We start from the raw sequence: 27,598 nt of genomic DNA, 5'->3' as shown, positions 1-27,598 counted from the left end.
CCCTAGCCAAACCAATCTCACTGCCTCCATGCTCCAGACAAGTATTCAATATAGACTATCAGAAACAAACAAAAATGTCAAAACTAAACGCAACCCAAAGTCAGAGCGCGGTTTAAAAGTTGGAATAAATTAGCATCTATGAAATCGCAATTGGCAGTTCACTCCTAACTGAACAATTTCATCCAGAATTCAGCTGCAGATCAAGAATATCGGAATAGCAAAAGATTTATAATGTGAGCTTACTTGAAGGAGTAATGCCTCCAAAAATATAATTTCTCCCTAGAGTATGTCCGTTGTTTGTCTCTTGGGTAATTCGATCACGAATTTGAATAGCATTTTTACGAGCATGCAATGATTCAGGGTATTCTATTTACTTTTCTCCTTGTAACGCTTCTGCTGAATGGTTACTAAGAATGTCTCAAGGTGCGTTTGATAGACCGGTGTTCGTTCCGAGAATTTTCATCTTCAGTGAGGATATAGTAGGATATACTTTTCTCAATATTGACGTTTTGTCCTCAATCCAGTGTTCGTTCCCAGATTTTTAATCTTTTGTGAGGATATAGTAAAACCTAATTTTATGATTTTTTATGCTTTATCGTGAATCATATGTTTGAAAGTAGAACAACAATAAAAATTTTTTCTTCAATTTATTAGCAAAAACTAAGATAGCAAGAAAAAATTTTGGATACGAAAATAGTAAGCGCAATTGTTGAGTTTGAATAGCGGTTGCTGTAGTGTTGAGAAAAATCAAGATCGTATAACGATTTCCTTTAGTAGATATAAGCCCAAATTGTAATTAGTGGAGCACCCAAGGTCAAAAGTTTCGTAGTTTTCTGACGTTGAAGTCGTGATATGCAAGCAAACAAATACAAAACTCTGAATTAACGTTTTTTGACTAAAACGTGATTATCACACAGATGACAATCAAAAATACTCCGTTTGTTGGAATTAACCAAAAAGTTGCATGTGTCTCTCCTCAGGCAGCTAGTAATTTTTGTTTCTGTGAACAGAATGGAGTATAATTTGGCCTAAACCGACACATTACAATCTACACACTACCACTACTTTACTACTACTTTAAGGTTTTGTATCAGTTGAAGGAATCCTTTTAGAGCATTCATTTTCTTTTGTGTATGTTGTTGCATGTGTAAAAATTTTGATTCAGGAAAAATCATTGATAAATTGTTTCCAAGGCGTGAGAGTTGGTGAAAGTATATTGGATAAAGTACAGTAGAATACCATCATCAACTAAGAAAGACACCAAGTTTCGGGATGTTCATTTGTTCATTTCGACGTTCCTAAAAGTAAAATTAATATAATCGGAGCAACGCTGGTGTTTTATCAAAAGACAAGGATCCTTATTTTATTGAAACTGTACTAAAAAACTGAGTTTAATAACGAAATTAAACAGCAAATCTATCTTACTGTAGACACATTTGTAAAACTTGCAGAGAAATCTGCAAAATTTCGATATGTTGCTACCAAAAATTGATACACTGAAAGCTAAATTTAAACAGGAAGAGCATGAAAACGAAGTTTTTGACTGTCTCTGGGTTGTCTCAAAGGTGTGTTTGAAACCATTTATAAGCAGTTGCCCTTTTGAACAAAATTCAGAAGAACCTCAAAATTTATTTTTTCAATTCAAAAACTAAGTACCTCATGTATATGACTACACAATGAAACAGTCCTTTGTGGAGTTTTTTCTGTCAATTAATATAGGGTTCAGTTTGGATTTTCTGATGTTTTTGCTGAATTTTGAAAAATAACAAAAGTTTGATTGGTAATATGCTTTTATACAACTGTCAATTGTATTGTGTTTCACTTGGGGGGACTTGAAGACAACTGGAGACATTTTTGAAAGCTTGAAGCGTTGGAATACAATGTTGTTACAGCAGAGAACGGTGGAGAAAAAACCAGCATTCAAAAGCGCTTAAACAATTTGAGCAGCTGCTAAAAAATGGTGGCAGCTGCTAATAAAACCGACAGAGCAAATTTATTTACTGTTTTCAAAACTCTAGAAAACAATTGTGAGAAAAAATTGAATCTACAATTGCAACCTGGTTGCATAGCTACCAAAAATTTTAAGAAATCTGAGGAAATTTTGCAAGGTCCTCATTCTGGTGTTTCCTGTCAAATAATGGACATTTTTGTGAGCGGTTATGAAAAGTTGGGTACTGATAGTTATATTTTCTTTCTTAGCTAAGTTTACGAAGATAAAAAATAGTTTTTCAACAAAATTTGAATACAAACAGAGGTTAGGTTAGAGCATCAAATGAAGCACAGAATGTAAGAGATCAACATCACTTATATTTACATTGTCTTGATTACCAAATAGATACTGAGCAACAGAAATGCAAAAATAAACCACACAATATAGAGTTATATGTTTTGGGGTGGTTTTTTAGCAATCCATGCACAAATTGAATATCACTAGCCGAAAAATAAAACTAACATTGTAGATGTTTATATGAAGTTATGTTTTGTCGCAGTGACTCCGCAGAAACTTGTCCTCCATTTCCTTACAAAAAAGTGAGCAACGTGTTTCAATTGAGTGAGAGGTTGATGCATTCACTATAATGAAGCGGTTCTGAATTATATCAGCAGGAGAATCGTGAGCAGCAAAGATGCCCAAAAATTCGTTCTTTATAAATCCACAACCTTGAACAAAACTGTTTAGTTCGTTTCCATACACCATTTTGTGGTATGATAATGTTTTGAAGCTTTGCGAGCAGACTCTATAAAAAGAGTGATGGCTTTTTGACCAACTATGAAAAGTTCTACCTTTCTTGGTAAGAGAGATAAAAACTTGAGTTCAGCTTGAGTTCAACGGTTGGTGAGCTCGAATTGAAAATCATGCGAAACCTGCTGAGTGCCTGTCAGTGGGATCAAGCACATTCATCATTGTCCACAGTCAAATCAACCTAATTCTAGCCTTGCGTTGAATTACAAACGTTTTGCGTCAGTTGTATTTATTGCATTGTCAGCAACAAGAACTGAAATTCGATAAATACCAACCTGCTCTTCATAAATTTTGCAAAAGTGTTTTTTGTGTCCTAAAAATGCTTTATTTCTTGTGGCATATAGCAGGACGTTGAATAGGCTCCCTGCTGAAAACATCTTACTGTTTCCAAATTTGCATATAAGTGAAAACCAGAAACGTTTTACTGATAGTCTCCAAGTAAATACCTTCTTCAATGGCTGAAGCAACGTCATAGTTGAATGTCATTTTTGTCACTTAGAAAAAAAGCTTCTATAATTTTTACTTTGTAATCTATTTCAGCCTTACTGGAAATTATATTAAAATCATCTATTGATCTTCGAGAGAAAATACACAGAGTTAGTGAAGACGTCAATCGTAGGTAGATTATTCACAACTATATTCCATAAGAATCTTTTTAGCAGATTGTATAACAAAAACTTAGCGTCCTTTGACCTCAGCTGCTAATATTGCTACCAAATTATCATCAATTGAAAAACTTTGACAAGCCAACCAGGTCGGTTCGCATCTTTGTGTTGAGAAAAGTTGGTTTCAATTAAACCTTTATGAGCATATTTTCTAATTGCGCTTGACGTTTTTCGTCAGTTGGCAGACACTGTACAGTCAGAAAAGAAGAAAAGTAAATTATCATCGCAAAAGTAGGGGACCACTATTTTGGTTACGTCTGTTGCAGCTCCAGCATCATTTCTCAAATCGGCTTCAGAAGCCTGAACTATTTGCCTTTGGTTTCTAGACTATTTTGTTGTAGATCAAAAAACGAAATAATTCTGTCTCCAGCAACCTCAAACACAAGAAATAGGCTATAAGTGGTCTCTACCTTTTGACAAAAGCTATATCAACAGTCACAAGAGGCGCTTGTCTTTTAATGAATCCAACGATCTTCGTGTTGCCTTTGTTAGTAACATATTACCGACGACTGTTTCTAAAAGACTACCTTCACTTTATTTCTGCTTTGTTGTGAGCGGGAACGTTTAGATATTCTAAGTTTTTTCTTGTTGCTGCATTGGAGGTGCTAGAGAACTTCTTGTTTGTTTCTCTATCGTTTTTGATATATTCTCTTTCAAACGCCTGCTTTGTCGATTTTTTTGCTGAAACAAATGCATTATCTCGGGAACTCTTCGTAAGATAAGTTGTTTTCCAAATCGTTTTACTATTGGTATATGAAGTTTTCCTTGAAGTTGTTAAGCGATGTGTCCACTAACGTTTCCTAAAGCTCCAAAACCGCCATATCTTTGTCTTACTGTCCAGAAAGATACGGAAAGAAGAGGCCTGATTAAAGTAGTAAGTGTCTGTTCATGTACTCAACAATTTTATCAAATTGTATTGTTAAATTGACTCTGCCAATCACTGAAATTGGGGCCAGTTGACCCACTTTGATACGTAACACAAGAGAAATTGATAGAATTGTATTCGAAAAAAAATTTTTGTCTTTCAAATTTGGAAAAAATCTGTTCTAAGTGTCGGTTCAAGCTCGCACGCGGTACAGTTTTTAAATAGTTGTTTTGAATCAACGTTTCGCAATCAGGCTGCTTTTGCATCCCTGACAAAATGATACTCGGTTATATTTGTATAAATGAAGTTCAAACGTTTCAACATGCAAGGGTTGTCAGGAAAATCTCGCACGAAAGATTTGGTACCCTGCTTTTCACCAGTTTGTTTGCAAATTGGTACATTATTTACCAAATTTGAGTTCCCTGTCCATCGGGAATGCCAATGAAATCAATGATGCTGGGAAATTTTTGGCGTGGAAACGTGATTACTTCTTTATTTCCTGAGACAAGGCGAAATTTACAAGAACTTTTTCCTTTACCTGGATGAAAAATTAGATAAACCAGCAATTCTTTTGATAGTAGCAAACAACTTTGGTACGTCTCAAATGTTCCTGGTATAAAACCTAATCGTTCATCGTTGTTTGGACGGGAAATGACATTAGCTCTAGATGAGTTGCGTTGTTGTTGTTGTTCAAAACCCTTTAAACTCAAAGAATTTAACACACGGTTTGTGATGTGATCAGTTTTTGTTGAAGAAAAAAATTAACAAAAAGCTAGTCTCCAGTTTGCAGAAAAGTATTTTTCAGCGCTGTAGAAATTGTTAAGCGATATCAAAAATCAAAAATCAAAATAACATATGTCTTAAACTTGTCTTCAAATCAATTACTTCGAATTTTTGTAAAGGAGATTCTTGTAGTGATTGAAAATTGGGTTGCTATAACTTACACTGGACGAATTTTTTATCTGCATCAATGCAAGAGTGCGAAGTAATATTTAATATTGGGGTATGTGCAGTTTCAAATAACTCCTAGGTAAATGACTATTCGTAGACCTTTCCGATTGTCTTCTCTTTTCAACTTTCAACTATACGAACAAAAGCACCAATGTAAAATTTTGGATTCTGTGGAACTTTTTGTCTTCGCAGTTAACAATACAAGAGTTGGAAGGTCTTTTTTGTGACTTTGTTCAAAGCTAGGTTTATTGTTCCATTGACTCCAGAGTTGATAGTTTTAATAAATTAATCCAACTTATCTATGTAAGAATAAAACCAATTTTGTTCTAAACAGTGTATACTAATTTTTTTGGCGAAGATGTATTTTCCGGGAAAAGGAGACCTCTTCTCGTTAAAACCACTGAGTAAATGGGTTCCACCTTCTTTGTAGTGAGCTTTGAAGGCACTGAGTAAATCTGTACCACCATGAACCCAAAACTTCTCCGTATTTTTTTTGAAGTCCTGCAATGTCTGCAATCTTCCCGAGATACTTTGAAAAAGAGTCAACTGCCAAAGGCACATATTTTATTCTACAATTGTATTTTGGCAGCTCGCCAACATGTGCCAAATATGCGGACCAGATACCAATTATTTCATTTACAATGCCTTGAGCCTCGGAAACCTAAGGCCACGAGAACGGTATTTGGTGAAAGATGGTTTGGTTTCAAGATACGATTTGACTTTCTTTATTGATAATTTACTTCTTCTTCTTCTTTCTCTTCTTTTTCTTCTTCTTCTTCTTCTTCTTCTTGTATCGTGTCAATGGACTATGACTCTTTGAAGGTTCCTCGTGTTAGACGCTCGGAGTAGAACTTCGGTTTGTTGGATTCCAGTCCACTCCTTGATCTGGTTGAGATGCTGTCTTCTCTGTTTTCCTCGTGATTTTCTTCCGAGAATTTTGCAGGTTATTGAGAGGTTTTCCAATTCTTGCTTTCTGATCATGAGACCAAAGAAGCATGCCTGTCTCTTGGCTATTGCATTCATCATCCATCTTTTGATTCCGGCGCGCTTCAAAACTTCTTCATTTGCTACTTTGTCTGTCCAATAAATTTTAAGCATTCTTCTCAAAAACCACATCTCCGTTGCCATCAGGGTGTTCTTGTCTGCTGTCATCAGAGTCCATGTTTCACTGCCGTAGAGGAAAATAGGTTCGATATAGCATCTAAGGATTCGTAGTCTCAGTTTCATGGGCATCTTCAGGTTCACTAATACGCTTTTCATATCAGATAAAGCTTTCTTTGCCTCTGCTACCTTTTGCGGGATGTCACATCTGCTTTTGCAATCACATGTCCAGAGTGATCCAAAATAATTTAAACGGTCAACTGTTTCGAGTGGCCGGCCATTCAGTTGGGTTGTTACCTTATGATCAGTGTGTTTGATGAAAACCATGCATTTGGTCTTCTTGCAGTTGATTCCCATAACAAATTTTTCTCCTTTTCTATTAATCAGATCCAAAAGATTCTGCACTGCTTTTTCGGAGGCAGCCATCAAGACAATGTTGTACGCAAATCGAAGGTTGTTGACATTTATCCCATTGATCTTAACTCCTTCCTCTACATCAGTTTCTCATGATCATATCGGAGTAGAGAGAGAAGTAGTCGGGGATGGGCTTACTCCTTGCCTGATTCCTCGTTTAATTGTAACTTGACCTGAGATCTTCCCATTGTGCCCAGTCAAAAATTGACAACCATTAACTTCATTTCTGATTGTCTTCTTCATGCGCTTTAGTAGCACTTTCTGAATGATTTTAGTTGCGTGATTCATCAGACTGATTGTCCTGAAGTATTGACATTCCTGTGCCTGGTTTGCTTTGTTAGTGCTATGAACACCGATCGCCTAAGCTCCTTCAGGGATTATACCCTTTTCGTAAATCTTGTTCTTGAGGATTGTGTGAAAATCAACTGCCACGTCACCCAGCTTCCTATACAGCTCGACCAAGATGCCATCCTCACCAGCGGTTTTTCCCGTTTCCTCACATTCCAAGTGCCGATTTTCAGATCCCTTTTTATGTTCCTTCTCTTTACTTCAACAGTAGCTTGATGTCGACCGGGGGTCTCCTGTTTACCTACACCATTCCTGCGGGTGCGGCCTCCTTCTGGATTCCGCTTTCGCCGTTTCTCGTTTGACTTTCAAAGGCCTTCATACTTTATGGCATTTTACTGAGGTAGGTTGCCATTACTTTCCTCAGCCAGAGCCTCGTTAGCTCAGTCTGCGTAGAGAAACCAAGCGTGCCGTTCCAAACGAACGGTGTTACCCAAGTCTACTAGGCAAGTCCACCCTGGGGACACCGCGGGGAGGTGAGGTTTGATTTTGACCGCAGATAATTTACTAAAAGGTTCTAATATAACTGCATTCCCAAATGACGCAAGAACATTTGAATATAATTCGAGTTTTCTCACAATATCAAGAAAAACTCTTATATTTTCGAGTTGGTTGTTCTGATAGAGTTTTTCTTCCAATGATACAGTCTTCATAGTGAAACTGATCCAATGAAGAGCTCTTAATGTTCAATGCTGAGTTGCTAATAACATAGTTTTCAAGCCATTTTAGAATGAAAAATGAACTACAGGCAAATTTTCTGATAACAATTTTTTTTGTCTGTGAAAGGTAATGATTGATCGTACATGAAAAAGAAAATAGTCAATTCATATCTATTCAAGGTCGTTTATAGTTGTTTCTCTTATTGTTCTGTTGAGATTTTGAAACCCGTTTAAATTAATCCAGCCTTTTCTTTTTCTGCAGGAGTAGTTTTGAGTTGAATGGATAGGTACGAAGCTCATCAGCTGCAGGAGGAAAAAAACTTCTCGCATTCGATTTTTTTTCAGCTCAAAACCCTTGCTATGGGCAACAATAAACCACTCTCAGAACCGCGTCTTGCATTAGTCCAGTCATTTATATTTAAAAAGATCTTTTGATAACACTAGCTTCATGTTTAAGGTTTACTTCGCGATTTTCAAAAAAGATGTGAATAGAAGATGCTTTGTCTCGTAGTTCGAAATACAAATATGCGTCATTTAAGCTCCTTTCTTGTTTATTTTCCAAATTCGCATCAACTCCATAATTAGAAAAAGTAGACCACAAATTGGAGGGAAAACAGAAAAAGTCAACTACAGGTACAGTCTCAATTTCGAGCAGAGGAGACTTTTTGTCTTAGAGTGGACAAGAAATACAGATTCAAATGTCAAATGTAAACTTAATGAAGCTCAGACAGTACAACAATTATAGTTAAAGTTATTCCGAGACAGTCCTGCGAAGACGATTGAAAGGTAAACAACATTTTTCACTTAATTGAATTAGTTGAATTAGGAACTCCTGCCTGTCTTGATTCCCGGGTTGAGGTTTTGTCGAAAAAATGATGTAAGAATTGCAGTGAAAAGCGGCGAAGAAAAATATTAACGCAAAGTACCCGCTTTTATATTTATACATACATACATATATATATATATATATATATATATATATATATATATAATACATATATATAAATATATAAATATATATACAAATAGATATAAATATATATATTTATATATATATATATATATATATATATTTATATATATATATATATATATATATATATATATATATATATAAATACAGATGACGTAAAGGAAAATAGATTTTTTTCCTTTTTAACTTAAGAAGTTTTTTCCTTTGTCATTGAGACCCGGGTCGAGAAAAAATGCAAAAATATGTAAGATAAGCGGTGAAAAGTTAGTTTTTTCACCGCAAATTTCGTACATAATTTTGCGGTGAAGTGCGGTGAAATTATGTAAGTTCACCGCTAGACTAAGCGGTGATCTTACAAAAATTCACCACAATTCACCGCTAAAATATGTAATTTCACCGCCCTTACAAGGGTCCGAACCTCTCACCTCCTGCATGTCATCCACTTTTTCTTCCACTGCGCCATCTCTCACTAAATGCTATTATTTTTTGTTTGAATATAAATCGAATTCACTCCACTTTCTGCAAAACATGCGCGGTGAATTTTTGTAAGATTTGCAATTTTTAGCGGTGAAATTACATATTTTAGCGGTGAAATGTGGTGAATTTTTGTAAGTTCACCGCTTACTCTAGTGGTGAAATTACATAAATTCACCGCTAAGAAAAAGTGTCAAAAATATGTAAGATTAAGGGGTAGTTTTAGTGGGAAGGCAAATCTAACAATTCCTCCCACACTCACCATTAATTTCACCGTTTCTTTGCTGATCTCAAACATCTTTAACAATTTTTTATAAGCGGTGAATTTATGTAAGTTCACCACTAAGTTGAGCGGTGATTTTATGTAATTTCACCGCATTCACCGCTTATCTTACATAATTTGGACACTTTTTTTCGAAGCGGTGAATTTATGTAATTTCACCGTTAAATTCAGCGGTTAAATTATGTAATTTCAGCGCTACAAGCCGATAAAGTTTTTTTTTCACCGCATTCACCGCCTGATTTATGTAACTTCACCGCATTCACCGCTTATCTTACAAAAATATCCGCATTAACCGCTTATCTTACATAATTTTGCGTTGAATGGCGGTGAAACCTCGACCCGGGGAATAAACTGAAGTTTTTGGTTGATGTTACGTTTACTACGGCACGAACTTCGGTTTTTCATTGACGGGTCTTTAAAATAATTTTTGAAAATTATTTTCATTTTAGACGGACAGAGGTTGAGACGAGTTCAAATTGATCACGGCAACTCACTTAATTAACACCTGACAGATTAGTCGAAGCCGTAATAGAACTCTGACGGTTATTGTCTTGAAAAATCCGGTGGTCTATCTTCTACATAAAACTTCATTAATATTTTCAGCCGACAATAACTAACAACTTTCATTGAATCAAAAAATTTGCTGCTATGAAGATTACCTTTGGTTTAAAATTTTTGATTATCTGTAGATTTAAATAGAATCAATAGAACAAGCTTTTAATAGTCCGAGTTAAAACGACTTTAATAAGGGTCCTCCAACATGTATGTAATCAACCATATTATATACTCCGCTCATAAAGACCCCCCCCCCCCAAAAAAAAAAATTAAGGTATTTTATGAAGTCGAGGCCTCGACTAGGGATAACCAGCAGAGTTTGAATAGGCGAGACAAACCCACCCTAGTCGAAAAATAATGGATAATTTATAAATATTTACAATTTTTTATGAAAATAATAGATAATTTATAAAGATTTATAAATTGGTAGATTATAATGCAAAATTTCAAAATATTTCATCGAACGATTTTCGGTATTTCCCGGGCTGACCACCCAGAGTATTTCACTACTGAGCCTGAGTATCTCCATATTATCTTGCAAAACCAGTACTGAAACAGCTTATTTACATCAAAAAAGTTGGTCATTATGCCCAGAAGAAAAACAGAACAACTATTCAGATTGTTCAGAGTCATTTCAGAGTTAAAAACAGTGCATTGAAAATTTCGAAAATGTTGAAATATGGTGAGCAAGTCAGAAAAGCATGCAAAATGCATGCAGAATGCATGCATTTCGCTGTAACGACACGTTACCAGTTAAAACAGCTACATACGTACTACATACGTACTACATATCGTGTGCATACTGCTACTTTCACTGATTCTGGATATTTCGGGATCCGTCTGGGGCGCGTTCGGGGTGCGTTCGGGGAGCGTTCGGGGTGCGTTCGGGGAGCCTGCCGCTTTGTGTGCGCAGTGTGACTCAGAATGGTGTGAATATGCCTGTGGTGTGATGCAGAATGGTGTGAATATGCCTGTGGTGTGATGCAGAATGGTGTGAATATGCCTGTGGTGTGATGCAGAATGGTGTGAATATGCCTGTGGTGTGATGCAGAATGGTGTGGATCTGCCTGTGGTGTGATGCAGAATGGTGTGAATATGCCTGTGGTGTGATGCAGAATGGTGTGAATATGCCTGTGGTGTGATGCAGAATGGTGTGAATTTGCCTGTGGTGTGATGCAGAATGGTGTGAATATGCCTGTGGTGTGATGCAGAATGGTGTCAATATGCCTGTGGTGTGATGCAGAATGGTGTGAATATGCCTGTGGTGTGATGCAGAATGGTGTGAATATGCCTGTGGTGTGATGCAGAATGGTGTCAATATGCCTGTGGTGTGATGCAGAATGGTGTGAATATGCCTGTGGTGTGATGCAGAATGGTGTGAATATGCCTGTGGTGTGATGCAGAATGGTGTGAATTTGCCTGTGGTGTGATGCAGAATGGTGTGAATATGCCTGTGGTGTGACCGACAATCAGCGCTGAAACAGAATAAAAACAATGTATTTCAGGCTGACAATCAGAGTTGAAACAGGTTCAGAACAGAATGGTTTTAGGCTGACAAGAGGTACACAATAATGTTAATTAAACTGATAATTGTATGAAAATAGTAATGGACAGATCAATTTTACTCTGAAATATAGACTAGACTGATCAGTCTATATTTTGGCATGAACAGAATCTGCACAAGGGTAAAAATGTTTATATACAGTCTATTGATTTACACTGGTTCAGTACTGGAATGCTCTGGATGATCAGCCCGGGTTTCTACAAGTTTTCTCTAACTCACGCAAAGGCCCTTTTGTGCATTTCACATGTAATTGAAACCATTCGAAAAACATTATATATTTTTGAAAATAATGGATAATTTATAAAGATATATAAATTGGTAGATAATAATGCTAGACATATATAATTTGTTTATAAATTTTTATAAACTTTCCATTTGTTTTCGACTAGGGCAGACATGGATTGTGGAAAGTTGATGGTGATTTTGAGTCTGGTGTTCACATTCATGACAGCCCTTTTCACCCTTCTCACAAATGCTGACAGAATATTCAAATGTGAGGCTGATGTGGGGGGAAACAAAAGCGAGTGTGGAATTGGGTTCTGGGAACAGTGCCATAAAGCGATGGGGGATGACAAGAATCATTGCAATAAACTGTCAAGTTAGTAATTTTTCCTTCTTCATTCACACCCCTGCGCTTACATCAAATTGACATAGCTTCAAAATGACATAGAATTAACAAACCTGTAAAATGAAAGAGCAACACATTTATTTAAGAAATTTAAGAAAAATTTGGATCTTTTCAACAATTGCCCCCCCCTTTGGTACCTAGTAGAGAATCGCCACCCCTTCTGTGCTATGCTTTACCACAATATTCGGTGGCCTACAGTTTAGATAGCCGAATAATAATTTAAGCGCGATTGCGGGTCACTGTTCACGGCCATGCCTCTCATGCGCTGTGGGATGTAATCCGGAAATCGCGGGTCGGTTATCGCCGCGACGCGCGCAAAGCGCGCCCGCCGACCCGTCAGTCGGAAACTCTTTTCGCTTTGTATTCCGGTTCGGCTAGTTGCCATACCATCGCGTATTTTATTCTATTCAATTTAACATAGAATGTGCAAGCGTGGAAAGCTATTACTGGCGCTAGTGAAAATGGCAGACGTACTAAAATATAGAATTTTTACTGCTGACCAATCACAAATGAGAAAATAGGAATATTGTTCTCTGATTGGCTGATTGCTCAACAAACTCTCCATGTTTTAAAATAGTATATGCGTGCTAACGTACAATTGCTCAGAAATCGCGATAAGCCGAAATAGACAAATTATACTTTTATGGGGGGAAACTGGTCTCACGTTCGGTTGTGATTAATTCATATCAAGTCCCACGGGCCGCTGAGGCATGGCCATGACCCGCAAAGCATGGCCAGATGCGGTAAAAAAAATAACCTAGCTTTAGGTTATATCCAATTTAGGCTAATTGAACGCATAAAGGTACAGTGTTTTAAATTTCTCATTCAATCACAATCGTTGAAATTTCTACATTTTGGTAGTCTATTTGTTAAGACGTCACCGCTATTACTGGTCTCTGATTGGTTAATAAATGGCTCGCTTAAATTCTATTCAAGAATAGCCACCCCTTTTGAAAAAGGGGGGGGGGGCAGTTGTTGAAAAGATCCAAAAATTCTGTTGATGGACCTCCAAATTGGAACTACAAATTGGACCTCCGAAAAAAGCGGATGAAGAATACTATACGAGGGGAAAACGTTTTTTGGAGGACCCGCATGGCACAATAGTTATTATGCATAATTGTATTGAACGTACTTAGATTTTGTTGGAATGTTGAGAGCGAACAACTTAATGTAAAATGATCATAAGATAAGCTTATCATAGCTTGACAAGAAGCTCTATTTGTTCAACGTATACGCGGCTAAAGAAATTAAGCCCCGAGAGACAAGAAAGAACGTGAGAACTGGTTATAACATACGCCAAAGTTCGAGAGATTAAGACCAAATGGTGTAAATGGGTAGCACACTAGGCTTGCAGGTAAGAGATGCTGGTTCGAATCCAGTGCTGGCACTTTTCCCATTTTCACAGTAGTTGCGCCTGCTTAGAACACCTAACAATTGTATAATCTTTCTGCTGAAGAATCTCTTCTGAATTCTTCGAAAAAGTACATGACAAGGAAAGACAAAGATGATTTGTCTTCACGGGACGCGCCGAACAGCCTTAAAATTATCTTCATATCCATGAACTGAAAAGGTTTATAACAAGCATACATTTATCATGATTACAAACAAGCTCATGATAACACAGTAGGTCAGAAACTGAATGAAAACATTTGGGGTCTTATTGGATAAGAGAACAATGAGTTCTACACAAAAATGGAGTCTGTTTTGTTCTGAAAATATATGGAAGCTACTTTATGTTTTTACTGCTCACGGATAGTTGTCATAATTTGAAAAATTTCAAAGTGATTGATGACTTCTTGAAAATAAAAATGAAGATAATAATTGTGGTCCCCGCGTAATCGCAGCGGAACAGCATTAGGCCACAGCGGTCTGTTCTCAGCTGCCTTTTTTCATATTATTTCCCACATTTCAGACTGTCCTTTTCATGAGCAGCATTGCTATTTTTTGGTGACTATGGCCACTTTTTACGTCTGAAACTTTCACGTGGTACCACCATTGCAGCCAAAATTGGTCAAGCTACGGTGAATCTGAAGCTAAAGTTCAAACATTACCAAAATTTAATGCCCAATAGAGTTGTTTCTTCTATCATAATTGTTTTTCACTAAATTTTCTGTAATATTTGGTTAGATTGGTCGAGATAATATTCCAGCATGGTTAATGAAATATGTGAACTGATCTATGTATCACTTCTGGGAACCAAGAAGACTCTTACCATGAAAGCACAAAGGGTCTTTTTTAACTTGAGCTTTTCAAAAATTTTTCATAATGAATCTTTCAAGGGATTCTCCATCAATTTTAAGGCAGATCCAAATTGGGCTCCTTTCACAAGTAGACTCACCTAGTTCTCTCTAACTAACCAATTCTCTAAAACACTGAAGATGAACTTCAACTATAACGATGGCAATGATATACAGTACCGGAGTCGATGGTAAACACATAGTGCTACTTTCTAATAGTCTGACTGAAGTTAAGTGTGCATGTGTTATTTAAAAGAGAATACAGACTTCTCAGTCTGTGCTTGGTGTAGATTGTTGGAGAATACACATTCTGTGATTTTTGTCTGCTCCGTCAAATATTTGAAATCACATGGCAACATTGTGAGCACAAGTTAAGAAAGCAAGCTAGTGGTTTTGTTTTTGTTGGACCTGATGCTTGAAAAGAGAATATTTTGGCAAAAATTCTTTTCAATTAGGTTCGGATCATACTGCCAACAAACAACGTTTTGTATCTCAGCACTTTGTTTATCGATCTTTTATGTGTAATAGGGTTTTTTAAAAATTTTTGCACATAAAAAATGTTTACTCCGATTCTCTCAATTCCCAAAATTACGAAACAGTCTTTCTATGACTATCAAAGTTTTATTCAGAAAATTTTGCAAGCAGAATTTTAGGAACCGCATCCTCCCTCTGGTAGATTGCGAACAATATTTATTAATATTCTTAGACATTAATTAAGAAACACGTAAACTGTAATGGGTAGTCTCGGTTTATACCAGGCTACAAAAACAACTATTAGTGCAAACCAAGTCTTTGTTTGGTCACAAACGGCAATGAAATAAAAAATTTGATCAAATGGGGTTATACTCATATCCCGGTGGTACTGCTATTACCGGGATTTTGGTTATAAGTTTGTCAATAAGGGATGTCTCTGTGAAACGTCACTCTAGATGCGCTACGCATCAGACACGTTTGTATCCATTTAAAATTCGCCCAAATCACTAAAGAGTTTAAATAATGTATCATTAGAGGGTCGATAATACCTGCTATGAAAAATAAAAGGGAAGAAAAACAAAAAAAAATCAAATAAAAAATAAAAAGCAATAATTAGTTCCAACACTCACTGTCGCTCATTTGAAAAAAAAATAATTAAAAAGTCAAAAAAGAATCAGATAAAATCTAAACTGAACAAACTGACTTGCGTTTAACTGGAAAGTATATGAGAACTCGCTTTATTGGGAATAATTAACAAGTAGACAAAATAAAAGCGGACAATATAGCTACCAAAAGCGGACAATATAGCGGACAAAATAAATTAACAAGTAGACAAAATATAATTAACAAGTAGACAAAATAAAAGCGGACAATATAGCTACCAAAAGCGGACAATATAGCGTACAAAATAAAAGCGGACAATATAGCTACCAAAAGTGGACAATATAGCGGACAAAATAAATTAACAAGTAGACAAAATATAATTAACAAGTAGACAAAATAAAAGCGGACAATATAGCTACCAAAAGCGGACAATATAGCGGACAAAATAAAAGCGGACAATATAGCTACCAACTGAAATCCTTAAATAGCATAATTTATACAGCCATAACAGGCCATTGAGAGCAGTTATTATCAAGATGTCATACAACTACGAAAACAAATACAGGCAAAAGTCGAAAATTCGATTTAAGAGAAAACGGATATGAGACTTGTAGCTATGGTGATTTTTAAAGAAGTAGTCGGAAGAGACTCCACCAAATGGAAAATGTTCAGAAAATGCTTTGAAAACTCGTAGTATTCAAACGAAAAATCGACATTTAATTGATAAAACTCCTAAAAAGACTACAATCTAGTTCGATTGAAAGAAGATAAGAACTCTCATTTTGTAAACTACTACGCAAAAAATAAGACAAAAAAATGAAAAAAAATTCGGCAAAGCTCAGAAAGATATGGCCGAGCTCAAGCCTTTCTTTAGAAAAAGTAAATAGTAAAAAATTCTGACACCTAGTAATCCAATCAGACTTTTCATTAGTGAGACTATGTTAAAAGACTACAAAATAAAAACGACTACAGGCGGAACTCAAATTTTCACAAACAATTTTACTCACCGTGTTGAAGCAGCAAGAACCATAAGCTTTTCGCTAAAGTAATAATGTATGTTCACTGGCCTCAGATCCTACCTAATTTGAACTATCGATAAATGAACCTTGATTTGAAATTCTTATAGTCAGTAATTAACATAAAAACAAAACAGAAAAAACAAAAAATGTTTGAAAGAAACGTCAACTCCCCTTAACAATCCGTTTAAAGTTTGATTTCTTATGTTCCACATCCAGACCGCAAACAGACTTGCTTTTAATGCTCTTCTATCAAAACAAATAATTGTTTCAAATGTTTTTCAAATGACTATTTTGACAGATAAAAGGTCAATTTATTGAAAACTATCCAAAAAAATCATACCAAGTTATCAAATTGTAATAGCGAAAAACCATTAGGTACAACCTGAAAGCTTTAGATAGTTTTTCAATCAGCTCCATAGTTCCATAGTTACAGATGCAGAGTTTCAATTCATGGGACTGTTTCATAGGACTACAAAAAGATCTACAAATACTCGCAAAACTCATGACTTCATTTAAAAATTATTGAAACACATTTTTGTAGCTATAAAACTGCGAGCGTTGCTCAAAAAACACACTTTTTATTTATTTGGTTTTTTTGAAATTAAATGAGAGACGTTTCAATAACTGAACCTGAAGAGAACACAGACTTATTTTTTAATTGGGATAAAAAAATTCAATACAATTTTCTAAAAACACAGAGCCAAAATACAGTGCTATTTATTTTTCATTGCAAAAATCAACGATGAAACAATAATTGGCCTGCCTATCGCTGCGCGGCTGAACGAAAAAGCCAAGTATTTTTATTTGAGTTATTCTGGCGAACGAAAAACTAATACATCAACAATAATTTATCAATTTTTTTTATAAATAACTACTTAATTTAGCGAAAGACATTAGCCAAACCGATTGGTCCAGAACACATTCTTAGGAAATGGAGGCAGTAAGTGCCCCAATTTGAGTAAACGAAGACTGTGCCAGCAAATTGTATGTCTTTACTACCCGGCATTTAGGGAATAGTGGGCTAAGGAATCATATTTTGCCCAAATCAGGCTGAAGAGTTAGTTCAAACAATTCAGCACCTCTCGCAGATCTCTGCACGTAAAGACAATGACACTTCCGTCAAGACATTTATCGTATTTTGTAGCAAAAAATAGCCTTGGTGGTTATAAAATTTGAAGCAAAAATAAAACCAAAATTAAAATTGAGGTCTAAAATTTATTATTATTATTATTATTGATATTCAACGCTGGTTGGCAACTCTGAGTGTGGAGGTGTGCGTTAATGGTCAAACCTATAAAAGAGATTATCGGCCATTACTTTAGCTCGTCTTTCTGATCATTAAATCACACCTTGATCTGTATATCGTATAATCACTCAAATTGGGCAAAAGTACTTGGTGCTGATTGGCCAGGATGAGGTGCGCGACCCAAGCCAGCACTGATCAAACTATCCAGACCAAAATCTTCTCTGATCAGAGGATCCAGACCAAAGTTGGCTCTGATCAGACAGTTTTCAGTCGCGCACTTGGGGTGTCAGACCGAATTGAGTCGCACACTGGGGGTGCCAGATCCACTTTGGTTGCGCACCGGGGGTGTCAGATCCACTTCATTCCAGACTCTTGAATGGTTTCTGATCAGACAATACAGACTCTGGAAAGAGCTCTGTTCAGACTATTCAGTCAATACCACAAAATTATCCAGATCCTAGACCACGCTCTGATGAGACAATCGAGACTCTCGGCGGGCTCTGATCAGACTGTCCAGACCGTAAGTAGTGCCCTGATATGACCATGCAGACTCTGGATAGGGTCCTGAGCAGACTATCCAGACCGTAGACAGTGATGCCAGACTCTGTGGAGTGGTCGCGTTTTACCCCTCGTGCGCGACCCAAGTCAGTCTGATCAGGGCTGGCTTGGGTCGTGCACCTTATCATGGGTCGGGATCTATTCTCGCCCCCCCCGTATTTTTCTGCTCCCTTTAAATTACATATTATGTGTTGTTGTTTACCACGTTACTATGTAACAAAATGCACGTACGCCTGGGAGCGTCAAAGTTATATGAACCTCTAAGCAGGGTGGGGGGATTGGGGGGTAAACGATTTCGAACGATTCCACTTTTACTGTTAATTTGTGTTTTGTTGTTTAGAACTCAATGGCGGGGAGTTCACATTCGCGAATGGTCACCAGTACAGCTTTGACCAATATAACAGTAAAAACATGAGTGCAGTGGCTACTCTGCTGGTGGGGGCTATTTTGGCATTCATCAATGTCTTCCTACTCACTTTCCTGGAATTCAAGAATTGTATACCCAGGCTGATTATACTCCTATTTGCTTCCTTGACCTGTAAGTCAGTTGCAGCTAAAAATTTGCCCCCCCCCCCCCCGGTTAGTGGTCGCATAAAGTCTTGAAGAGAGCAACTTAAAAATAAATGTTGTGGAAAAGAGCAAACACTACATTTTGATTACTTATTACGCCTCTCAAATTCTGGGAAATTTTTATTGCCGTTTTAACCTTATCTTGGCTCAAGTTTTATCTAGAAATTTTCGTGATACACCTTCATAAGATCATGGCAAGATCTTATCAAGATGTATCAAGAATTTTTGTCCTATCAAGATCTTGGTAAGATAGTACATGTTATGTCAAGACTGCCAAGATCTTGCATGTCTTGACAAGGTGTATCAAGTTTCGCTTCACTGGGTAGCCCCCCAATCATAGGGGGGGGGCTACCCTACAGATTTACATGACTTTTCTATCCGTTAATGCGGTTGTACTTAGTGCCATTGGATAGTTGGGTTACTGAACGTTTTTTATCACCTACGTCTGTAAAATCCAGTCATTCGACAACTACTTTTAAATCCTCGTTATTGAGGGTTTGACTTCACTAACCTCGTTTCAAAACATTTTCAAACTAATGCGTCATAGAACAGTAGTATCGGACTGATTCATTATCGTTTTGGCGAAATTGCAAGTCGTTGATCAGTTGTTCATCAGAGCTGTGATCATGTCACTTTTAGGCTTGCCAACTCTTAAATCAGATGTTAAGTATTGGTAAGTCCTGAGGATAGTATTTATTTTTGCTCTTCTCTCGTTCAATAACGTGAGGGAAGGGTCACCATTCTTGCTGTATTGGCTTCAAAGCTCTCCATGATACGAAAAAGAGCACAAGACAGGCAAGCCCTTCATGCGATTTCTCATGTAAAGCCACAAGAAATCTCATGTGTTAATCACGTGAAAACTCATGTGAAATAGCACAAAAATTATGCACCAACAAACGAAAATTGGTGTCGTTTTTCATAAAAATTTGCAAAAAAATTCATGTAAATCACACCTAAAAATTGTAAAAACAAACCCAATAAATTCATGTCAATTTACATGAAAGATCATGTGACAGACAGATTTATTGTGTGTCTTTTTTCCCGAAAAATCGTGTAGTCTAAAAATCATGTGCAGAGAAAATATTTCTAGTTCCTCAGCACCCCTCACGTTGATTTCTGGCAGAATATTTCAAAGAAATGAATAAGTTGCGCTCTCGAAAGTCAGTTCTAAATGAAAAACATTTTTTCAAGTTTTAAATAAATAGTGATATAGCAAGCAAAAGCATTAGTTTTGGTTTTATTATTTTGCTGTGAATGTCGTCATTCGAGAGAAACGGTCAATTTTTCTTTTGACGGATCCAATCAAGGTTCATTGAAGTGGGAGGTCTAACATATGTGACAAAAAACAATCGTTTTGGCTGGTTTCTTTTGCTGAATTTTTTTTGTTGTTCCTATTCAACTGCTTTTGAGTCCGGTTCAATTTGATCAAGTTTTATCAGGAATTTTTTTAATGCCTAATACATAATAGTCAAAGTTCAGAGAAACCTCTCAATTCTAAGCTAGGCTGATTTTTTCTGGGTTCCAACATTCAAACCAGAATCAGCGTTCATGAAAATTCTCACTTTCGTGTTCATTTCATGACTTTTTAATACAACTAATAAAAAATTAGCTGGCAGCTTGCCAAACAATCTTTATTTAAAGGGTGCGCTCAACCACACGGAAAATCTTGTAATTTTTAATCACATTTTCACATGTGAAATCACACGAGACGCTTTTTTTCACACAAAAAAGCGCTTGATTTTTGATCACCTGAGAAAAAATTGTGTGATTCCCTACGAGAGAGTTTTAGAGTGTTGACTAAGTCTTGTTTGTCCACGACTTGACATAAATTCGACAGGTCGTGACCAGGACTTGCCAAGTTGTCAATTATTTTAAGATGTGAACTATAACATGATCACCTCTGATTTGTCGAATCGTTTCCGCTAGCCCCCCACTCCTATATAGCTCAAACTTAGGCACCATCCAAATATTAAAGTTTTGCTCCCTTTTGGAAAAGTTGCTTATGTTGATAATTAAATGACTGGTACAATACATCAACAACCACTAACAAGCATTTGTCAGGGAAATCAAAGTAGTAGATCCTACAAAGCACACAGTTCCTAAAAGTGCAACAAGAACAAGTTTTTGGTGGATGTTTACATTATATGCAGTACGTTACTAATATACATGTATCAATTTCAAACCATCGCTCTGTTAATACTTTCTAAATAACCATTCACGTGTATTCGGATGTAGGATCTTTTCTGCTTTGCCCCCACCCGACGTCCATTTGCACCCCTACTTACAAATGTTTTAGCATATTGTTTGAAATTCATAAAATTACACATACAATTATGGACAAACGGCACTTACAAGTTAAGGATGCAGCAAATTTTTTGCAATTAACACATTTTTACAGTCATTGAACTGTTCTTACAACGTAAGCGAGAAATAACGTAAGCGAAAAATGCGTGTTTTTACTATTTTTGCCCTTATCTTAGATAGGATTGGCTATATGGTACTAATTTTTTTGGCAACCAGAAACAACAATCCCTTCAATCTTCTGACGATGCCGGCAATTTATTTGACTGAAGTAATGGAAGTCTAAGCACCAAAAGGTACACATTTGGGAGTGCAAACAGACTGGTTATATAAGACAGGGGGGGCAAAACAGACAAAAATCTACGTGTAATTAATTCAAAAGTCTACATAATGTTAAAACATATACAAGGGGTGCCTAACTAACTGAGGAGAAGAGCCCATTTGTCAACCCTTTCACTAGAGATGTACTGATCAAGTTTTGAAACCCATTCGGGGGTCCAATAAGTACTTAGAGGATTTTCATTTGACGTTCCAGTTTTTAATAAATTAAAAGGGAACCTGAAGACCATTGAGTGAAACCGTTTTTAACATGATTTTTTTAAATTTGCAGTATATATATATATATATATATATATATATATATATATACATATATATACACATATATATATATATATATATATATATATATATATATATATATATGTGTTAGACTAATGTTCTGCGACGTGTCAAGTCATTAGTGGGAGTAAACGCCGCCGGCGACGAGTAAAACAATGATTATTAAATCGCGTCAAAATCACTAACTTATTCTATTTAATTTATAAACCCGCGTAAATTTTCTACGCTACTACACTGGTGTACTGTGATCAAAATTATTTATCTATACTGAAAATTACGTCAACTGTGCTTTATCACTGCCTAATACTAGCTATAACCCCGGTTGACAACCATAAATTTTTCTTGGCAACCATATCCAAGCCATGTACGGCGTTTATGGTAACAATATAGCTGACCATAGTAAAAATCCAAAGTACTCGAAAAGCTATTACAACCGTGCATTGCACTCTGAATGGAGAAAAACTCATCAAGAAACTTGGAAAAAAAGAAGTTCATCGTATCTTAGGAGCCGCATCCAAGACCATACATATGGTGCCATGAATTAGCATAAAAATCAAAATCAAAAAATGTTTTAAAATATACGGAGAACAGCTAAACTAGAAACTTTTGACTACATTAGGCCTTCAAAAAAGCAAACTCAGTTAGATTTATTTTTTTATTTTTTTGCACGCATATCGAAGACCATAAATATCTATGGTCATGCTCATGGTTGCCAAGAAATCCACGACTTCTTAAAAATTTTAAGGAGTTCTAAAATGCATGAAATTATCAATCCGAAAAGCTTGAAAAAAATTCATAAGAAAATTAAACGAAAAAATTTTGCGCTGCGTACTTTTTTGTTGAGATATGTTCAAATGTTCACAGAAAAGGTATTTTCTTCATTGAGTCACACTGAAATATTAACATCAAACTTTGTCGATTTAACTGTAAATTCAATCAGGCAAGATTCTTTATCAAAGAATGTCTTAGTTGCCTTTTATCTTAGAAATTTCAAACCAAAATACAGGAAAAGGACTTATGAAATGATTAAAAAACCTAAATCTCTATATTTATTTGTCAGAGAAACCAACTTATCACCTTAAGCTGATGCTCATTGGCACAAAATTTTGTCTTCTCTGGGCATATGACAAAAGCAAAATAGATTTAGACAAATGTAGTAAAAGAGCACAAAACTAACACTATTTTTTTTACTATTCTCTCAACAAGCGTAACAATCGATAAAACTCAGAGTCGCTAAGAATAGCAAAAACCTAGTGATATCTAAAAAGTGGTAGAAATGAGTAAAAAAAATCACTATATCCTGGCGCTACTTACAGAGTGTAGTCAATAGTGAATATTTGAGACTGTTTCAAACTCGTTTCAAGTTATAAACAGTGCAGATTTTTTCAAGGCAAATTTATATATTCTCCTTTTGTGAGCGACTGAGCGTTCAATTGTACTTTTAGTGACAAGATATGGAGTTTTGTCAATCAAAAGTATTTCCCAGTTTGCTTTTTTTGTAGCTAGTACAACAAAATGTTACGTTTTTTGTCGCTGAGTTAACATAACGAACCAAAAACCCCTTCTTACCAAAGAATATACAAAACAGTTCTGCTCAAAAGTTAGTTCACTCTTCTTATCTGAAAGGGAACCAGCTGATTAAAAAGCAACAATTTCGAATAAACCGTTATAGAAGTAGAAAATGGATTCTCACACAAAAATAGTAATGTTGTGATCGTCACGCCGTAGACTGATTCAATAAAAAAAACAATATGGCGTCAAGAAAAGTCACACAACTTTTGTAGCATAGTGGCTATTATACTACAAATTCGTGTATATCATTTAAAATGAAATCTCAGTTAATTGATTTTCAGAAAAAAGTCTCTAAAAAGTGACAATATACCAAAAGAGACGATACGATTTGAGCTGAAGTTTAATGAAATCTATATAAGTTCAATTTTTTTCTTACTGTTTTATTTTTGAACCATTAGAGTTAAATAGAAAAAAAGAACCATATTGTATGTAAAACCAGAATTGAACAAAGAAAAGAAGAAAAGAACGACGACCGGTTCTGTGTGTTTTTGTTTGAAACAATATGGCGTCAAGAAATGTCACACAATTTTTGTAGTATACAGGCTATGGTACTACTAAATCGTTTAAATCGTTTAAAATGAAATCTTAGTTAAACGGTTTTTCAGAAAAAAGGTCTCAAAAAATGATAATATGCCAAGAGAGCAGTATGGTTTGAGCTGAACTTTACTGGAACCTATGTGACTTCAGTCTCTTTTCTTACTGTATTATTTCTGAACCATCAGAAGAAGAGTAAAGAAAAATCACACTGTTCGTAAAACCAAAATTGAACAACGAAAAGAATGAAGACCGGTTATTTGTGTTCTTGAATCCAATTCTGACATATGCCATGCAACAACTTTCGTGCTTTCTAACGTCATGGAAAACTTGGAAACTTTTTGAGAATTATGGTTAACAATTTTTCTCTTATCCTGATTGTTAAAAAAGGAAAAGAGTTGGAAAGAGAATTTTGCATAATTCATCACCTTTAAAAACAATCTTTACATCTGAAAAGTATAGATATTTTTTTAATATTTTTTGTTTAGTTCTCACTGATTCAACTTTTCCTCCTTTCTGCTCGATATTGATCCATTAATGTTGGCTGCATCACAAAAGAGTCATAGCTATCAGTTTTGCTTTTGTTTTGCTGTAAACGTTTCCAAATTTTGCTTTTCTATCTGAGACAACTTTGAATTATTATCTTGAGAATCTTACAAGATTTTGAAAGAGTCTTACTAGAGGATGCAATGCGTTATAGGATTTGCTGATAGAATCTCTTCAGAACCTGCAGGTCGTTTTTATTTTTTGGTTGTTTTTTTATTGCAAGTATGTTTATAGTAAAATTTGTTTTATAGACATTGGGGGTCTTTCCCATCATAGCCTCCCCCATGAAATTACAGTCCTCATTATGGTGTAATTCCCATGTTTGGGGGCGGGGGTGCTATAGGTTATCTGACCACTGAGCTGGGTGGGGGGGGATGGCTATAACGGGAAAGACCCGACAACGGAAAGTTTTGAAGGAGTTTACCACAAGGCAAGTTTTGTCCCTGAAAATCGAAATATTTGTTCTCATATCACTCTGAATTTTACCGTATATCCGATTTGTTGCTAAGAAACACAATTCTGCTCGTTTTTTTCTCTTTCAATGAGAAAGTGAGTGTGTTAGAGGGAAAAAATGTCCTATGGTATAGAAATTTCAGTTTTTGCTGCATAATGGAATTTTCATGACTGTTCATATGTACAATGACTGATGGTTTTGGTTTCCATCTCTTTATCAGCGCCAGATCAGCTCCAAACTTCAATACTCAAATTTGCTATTTTGCTGCGAAAGATGGTGCAGTGAAAAAAGAAATTCTTGACATGCAGAAGGTGAGAGGGTCAAACCAGTGTACGGCAGTTTTTTTTTGTAAGAAATCGGGTGAATGCGGTGAAAATTTTTTTGACAGCTAAAAGCCGCAAAAATTCACCGCATTCAACGCTAGAATATGCGGGCGCTTTGCGGTGAAAAAGGTTTTTCATTCACCGCTATTCACCGCTAATCTTACATTATTTTATGACCAAGCCTCGACCCGGGTCGTAACGATGACTTCTGAAAGCATGTCCTGTTCTGATTTAGTGACATTCCTGGCAATTGGTATGTCCATGACCAGCTACCTCTACTCTACCTGTCCCAAATTTATGACAGACGAAAAAAGAGACCTGTCTAAAGCCTCCTACAGCCAGGCACATTGTTTCATGCTATGCCCGGAGTGTGCCACCGTGAAGGGGACCAGAAAGGCATACGGCACTTGGGCTTACGGGATGGGGTGGGTAGGGACGGGTTTTGCGATTACAACCTTGGTTCTCCTGTGCTTGGGTGCGTGTTGTTGCAGTGGGAAAAAGGAGGAAAATGCGGGCGAAAAGGAAGAAATTGTGCCCAAAAATGAATAACTGCTGGAAAATATTTGCAGAAAATTAAACCTGGGTAATTTTTTGGTTTTCCTGGCTAATTTTTTGGCAATGCGAGGTTTTCCAAATCTTGTCCTATGATCAATTTATATCTTTTGCAGGGTTCGCTCCCTCTGATAAGATATTTGAAGCAAACTCGCAATAGTAAATTACTAAGACCTGAGCACCGGATCTGAGCAAAATCAAGTGGGGGGGGGGGGGGGGGGGTCAAATTTAAGTATGGATTGCCAAGTGATGAATAAATGATCATTTCGATGTAGTCATTCACGGTTCTTTAACAGCTTTTTTCAGTTGGTTAAGAACCCCTCCCTCTCCCCCCCCCCCCCCGTGCCGCGGCCAACCCAAGTGTCTGACTCACACGTGTGGCCTAACCAGAGATTAAAGTCTGGAAAACCTCAGCTTGGATATGCATTTTGTAAATTGTAATCGATAGTTTACGTGTATATTCGTGTTCGCGAAGAAATTGATATAAAACAATTTGTAACCGATTACCAAAAACGTGACCTAATCAATTTTCTGGAATATTTGAGCCCCATTTTTTCAACTTTAGAAAGTTGGATTAATGGTTGGTTTCTGGTTAACTTTAGCTTATTTCGGCATAATGATCAGTTTTGTTATGTCAAATACTGTCCCCCAATAAATAAATAAATAATATCTCTGTGCGCCCAATATTTAGATTTTTTTTGGTTCTTACTTTTTGGCAAATTCCGAATACGCCGGACATGAAAAATGCGTGAACGTATTCCATAGAAATTGTCATTTGTATCAAGACTGTTAAGAACTACCATCGGCACTTAGCCTACTATAACCTTGATAAAATATCAATTTTTTGGAAAAAATTGATGTCTGGCAAGTGATGGCAATCAAGGTCTTTTCATCCCGATTCATTTACCCCATACCACACCCCCCCCCCTCTCTCACCTCGGGTTTAAATGACGGGAGTTTAAATTAATGGGGTTTAAATGATGGGGTATAGGACAAATGAGGATAAAAAAACGGGGCATACATCTTATATATATTCGATCACGTTATTGGTAATAAAAAACTATGCAGTACATAAAATTGATGTTTTTCATTTTCATAACAATCATCTTGTATTAATCGGAATTTCTGACATTCAAATCTTTTATGTAATATTTCTCCTTTAGTTCCTAAAAATAAATCATTTTACCTCTCACATTTCGTTTTCTGTACAAGTTATTATCTCAAAACATCTTTGAAAAGAGCGTCAGTTCGTCGAAAGCAAAATCTAGCTATAGCGAACTCCCAGTATAATGTTTGTTATATGAATAAAAAAGAAAAAACCTTAAAAAAATTTGTTCTACACTAGCAAAAGTTGTCGGATAAAAACTGCACAAGGCGGCTTGATGATTTGCGTTTCAATAAAACATTCAATCTCCGTCATCCACAATCTCGACTTTCAGAACAGAAAAGAGTAGTTCAAACATTGAAATTTAAACGGCGGTTTTTCAAATAAGGACAGTTTTTTATATCAGTGATGTTAAAACCAACGCGAGACTAATTTGTTTTTTTTTCACTCCCAAGAAAACGTTTCTTTGAAAACGTTTCTTTAAATAAAAGAAATGACTCCAATAAAAAATTTCACACAAGAAAATTTTATCAAGTAAAGAATTAAAATTGCCAAACAACAAAAAAACTCCTTCTATATTCACATTCCATCAAACGTTCTAACAATTTCTAAAAAAACTTTTTTTTTCGCATTCACCAAAGAATTCTCTCCGTAGCCTTTTTTTGC

The 27,598-nt window shown here is 36.1% G+C and overlaps 3 protein-coding genes across 7 annotated transcripts in view; 2 read left to right on the top strand and 1 right to left on the bottom strand.

Annotated features, from left to right (window-relative positions):
- LOC142352206 (uncharacterized) overlaps positions 1-27,598 on the top strand; it is a 354,267-nt gene that overhangs the window by 77,854 nt on the left and 248,815 nt on the right. The window lies entirely within an intron of this gene.
- Positions 6,020-6,748, bottom strand: LOC142352674 (uncharacterized). Its single transcript, XM_075404881.1, has one exon. It carries the CDS (start codon positions 6,746-6,748, stop codon positions 6,020-6,022), a length of 729 nt encoding a protein of 242 aa, XP_075260996.1.
- LOC142352178 (uncharacterized) lies at positions 8,337-25,873 on the top strand. 5 transcript variants are annotated; one of them, XM_075404598.1, is made up of 5 exons: positions 8,337-8,526; positions 9,920-10,012; positions 11,979-12,187; positions 18,695-18,892; positions 25,511-25,873. In XM_075404598.1, exons 3-5 carry the CDS (start codon positions 11,986-11,988, stop codon positions 25,822-25,824), a joined length of 714 nt encoding a protein of 237 aa, XP_075260713.1. In that variant the 5' UTR covers positions 8,337-8,526; positions 9,920-10,012; positions 11,979-11,985; the 3' UTR covers positions 25,825-25,873. The 5 variants fall into 5 exon arrangements, with proteins under 5 accessions (XP_075260713.1, XP_075260729.1, XP_075260721.1 ...); XM_075404614.1 differs by having other exon boundaries at positions 9,920-10,033; positions 11,984-12,187; XM_075404606.1 differs by having other exon boundaries at positions 9,920-10,033.

This window comes from Convolutriloba macropyga, chromosome 1 (assembly GCF_964194025.1).
Source record: "Convolutriloba macropyga chromosome 1, txConMacr16.3, whole genome shotgun sequence".
Taxonomy (NCBI): domain Eukaryota; kingdom Metazoa; phylum Xenacoelomorpha; order Acoela; family Convolutidae; genus Convolutriloba; species Convolutriloba macropyga.
Note: the sequence above shows the minus strand (reverse complement) of the source record. Positions and strands in the feature narration are given on the sequence as shown.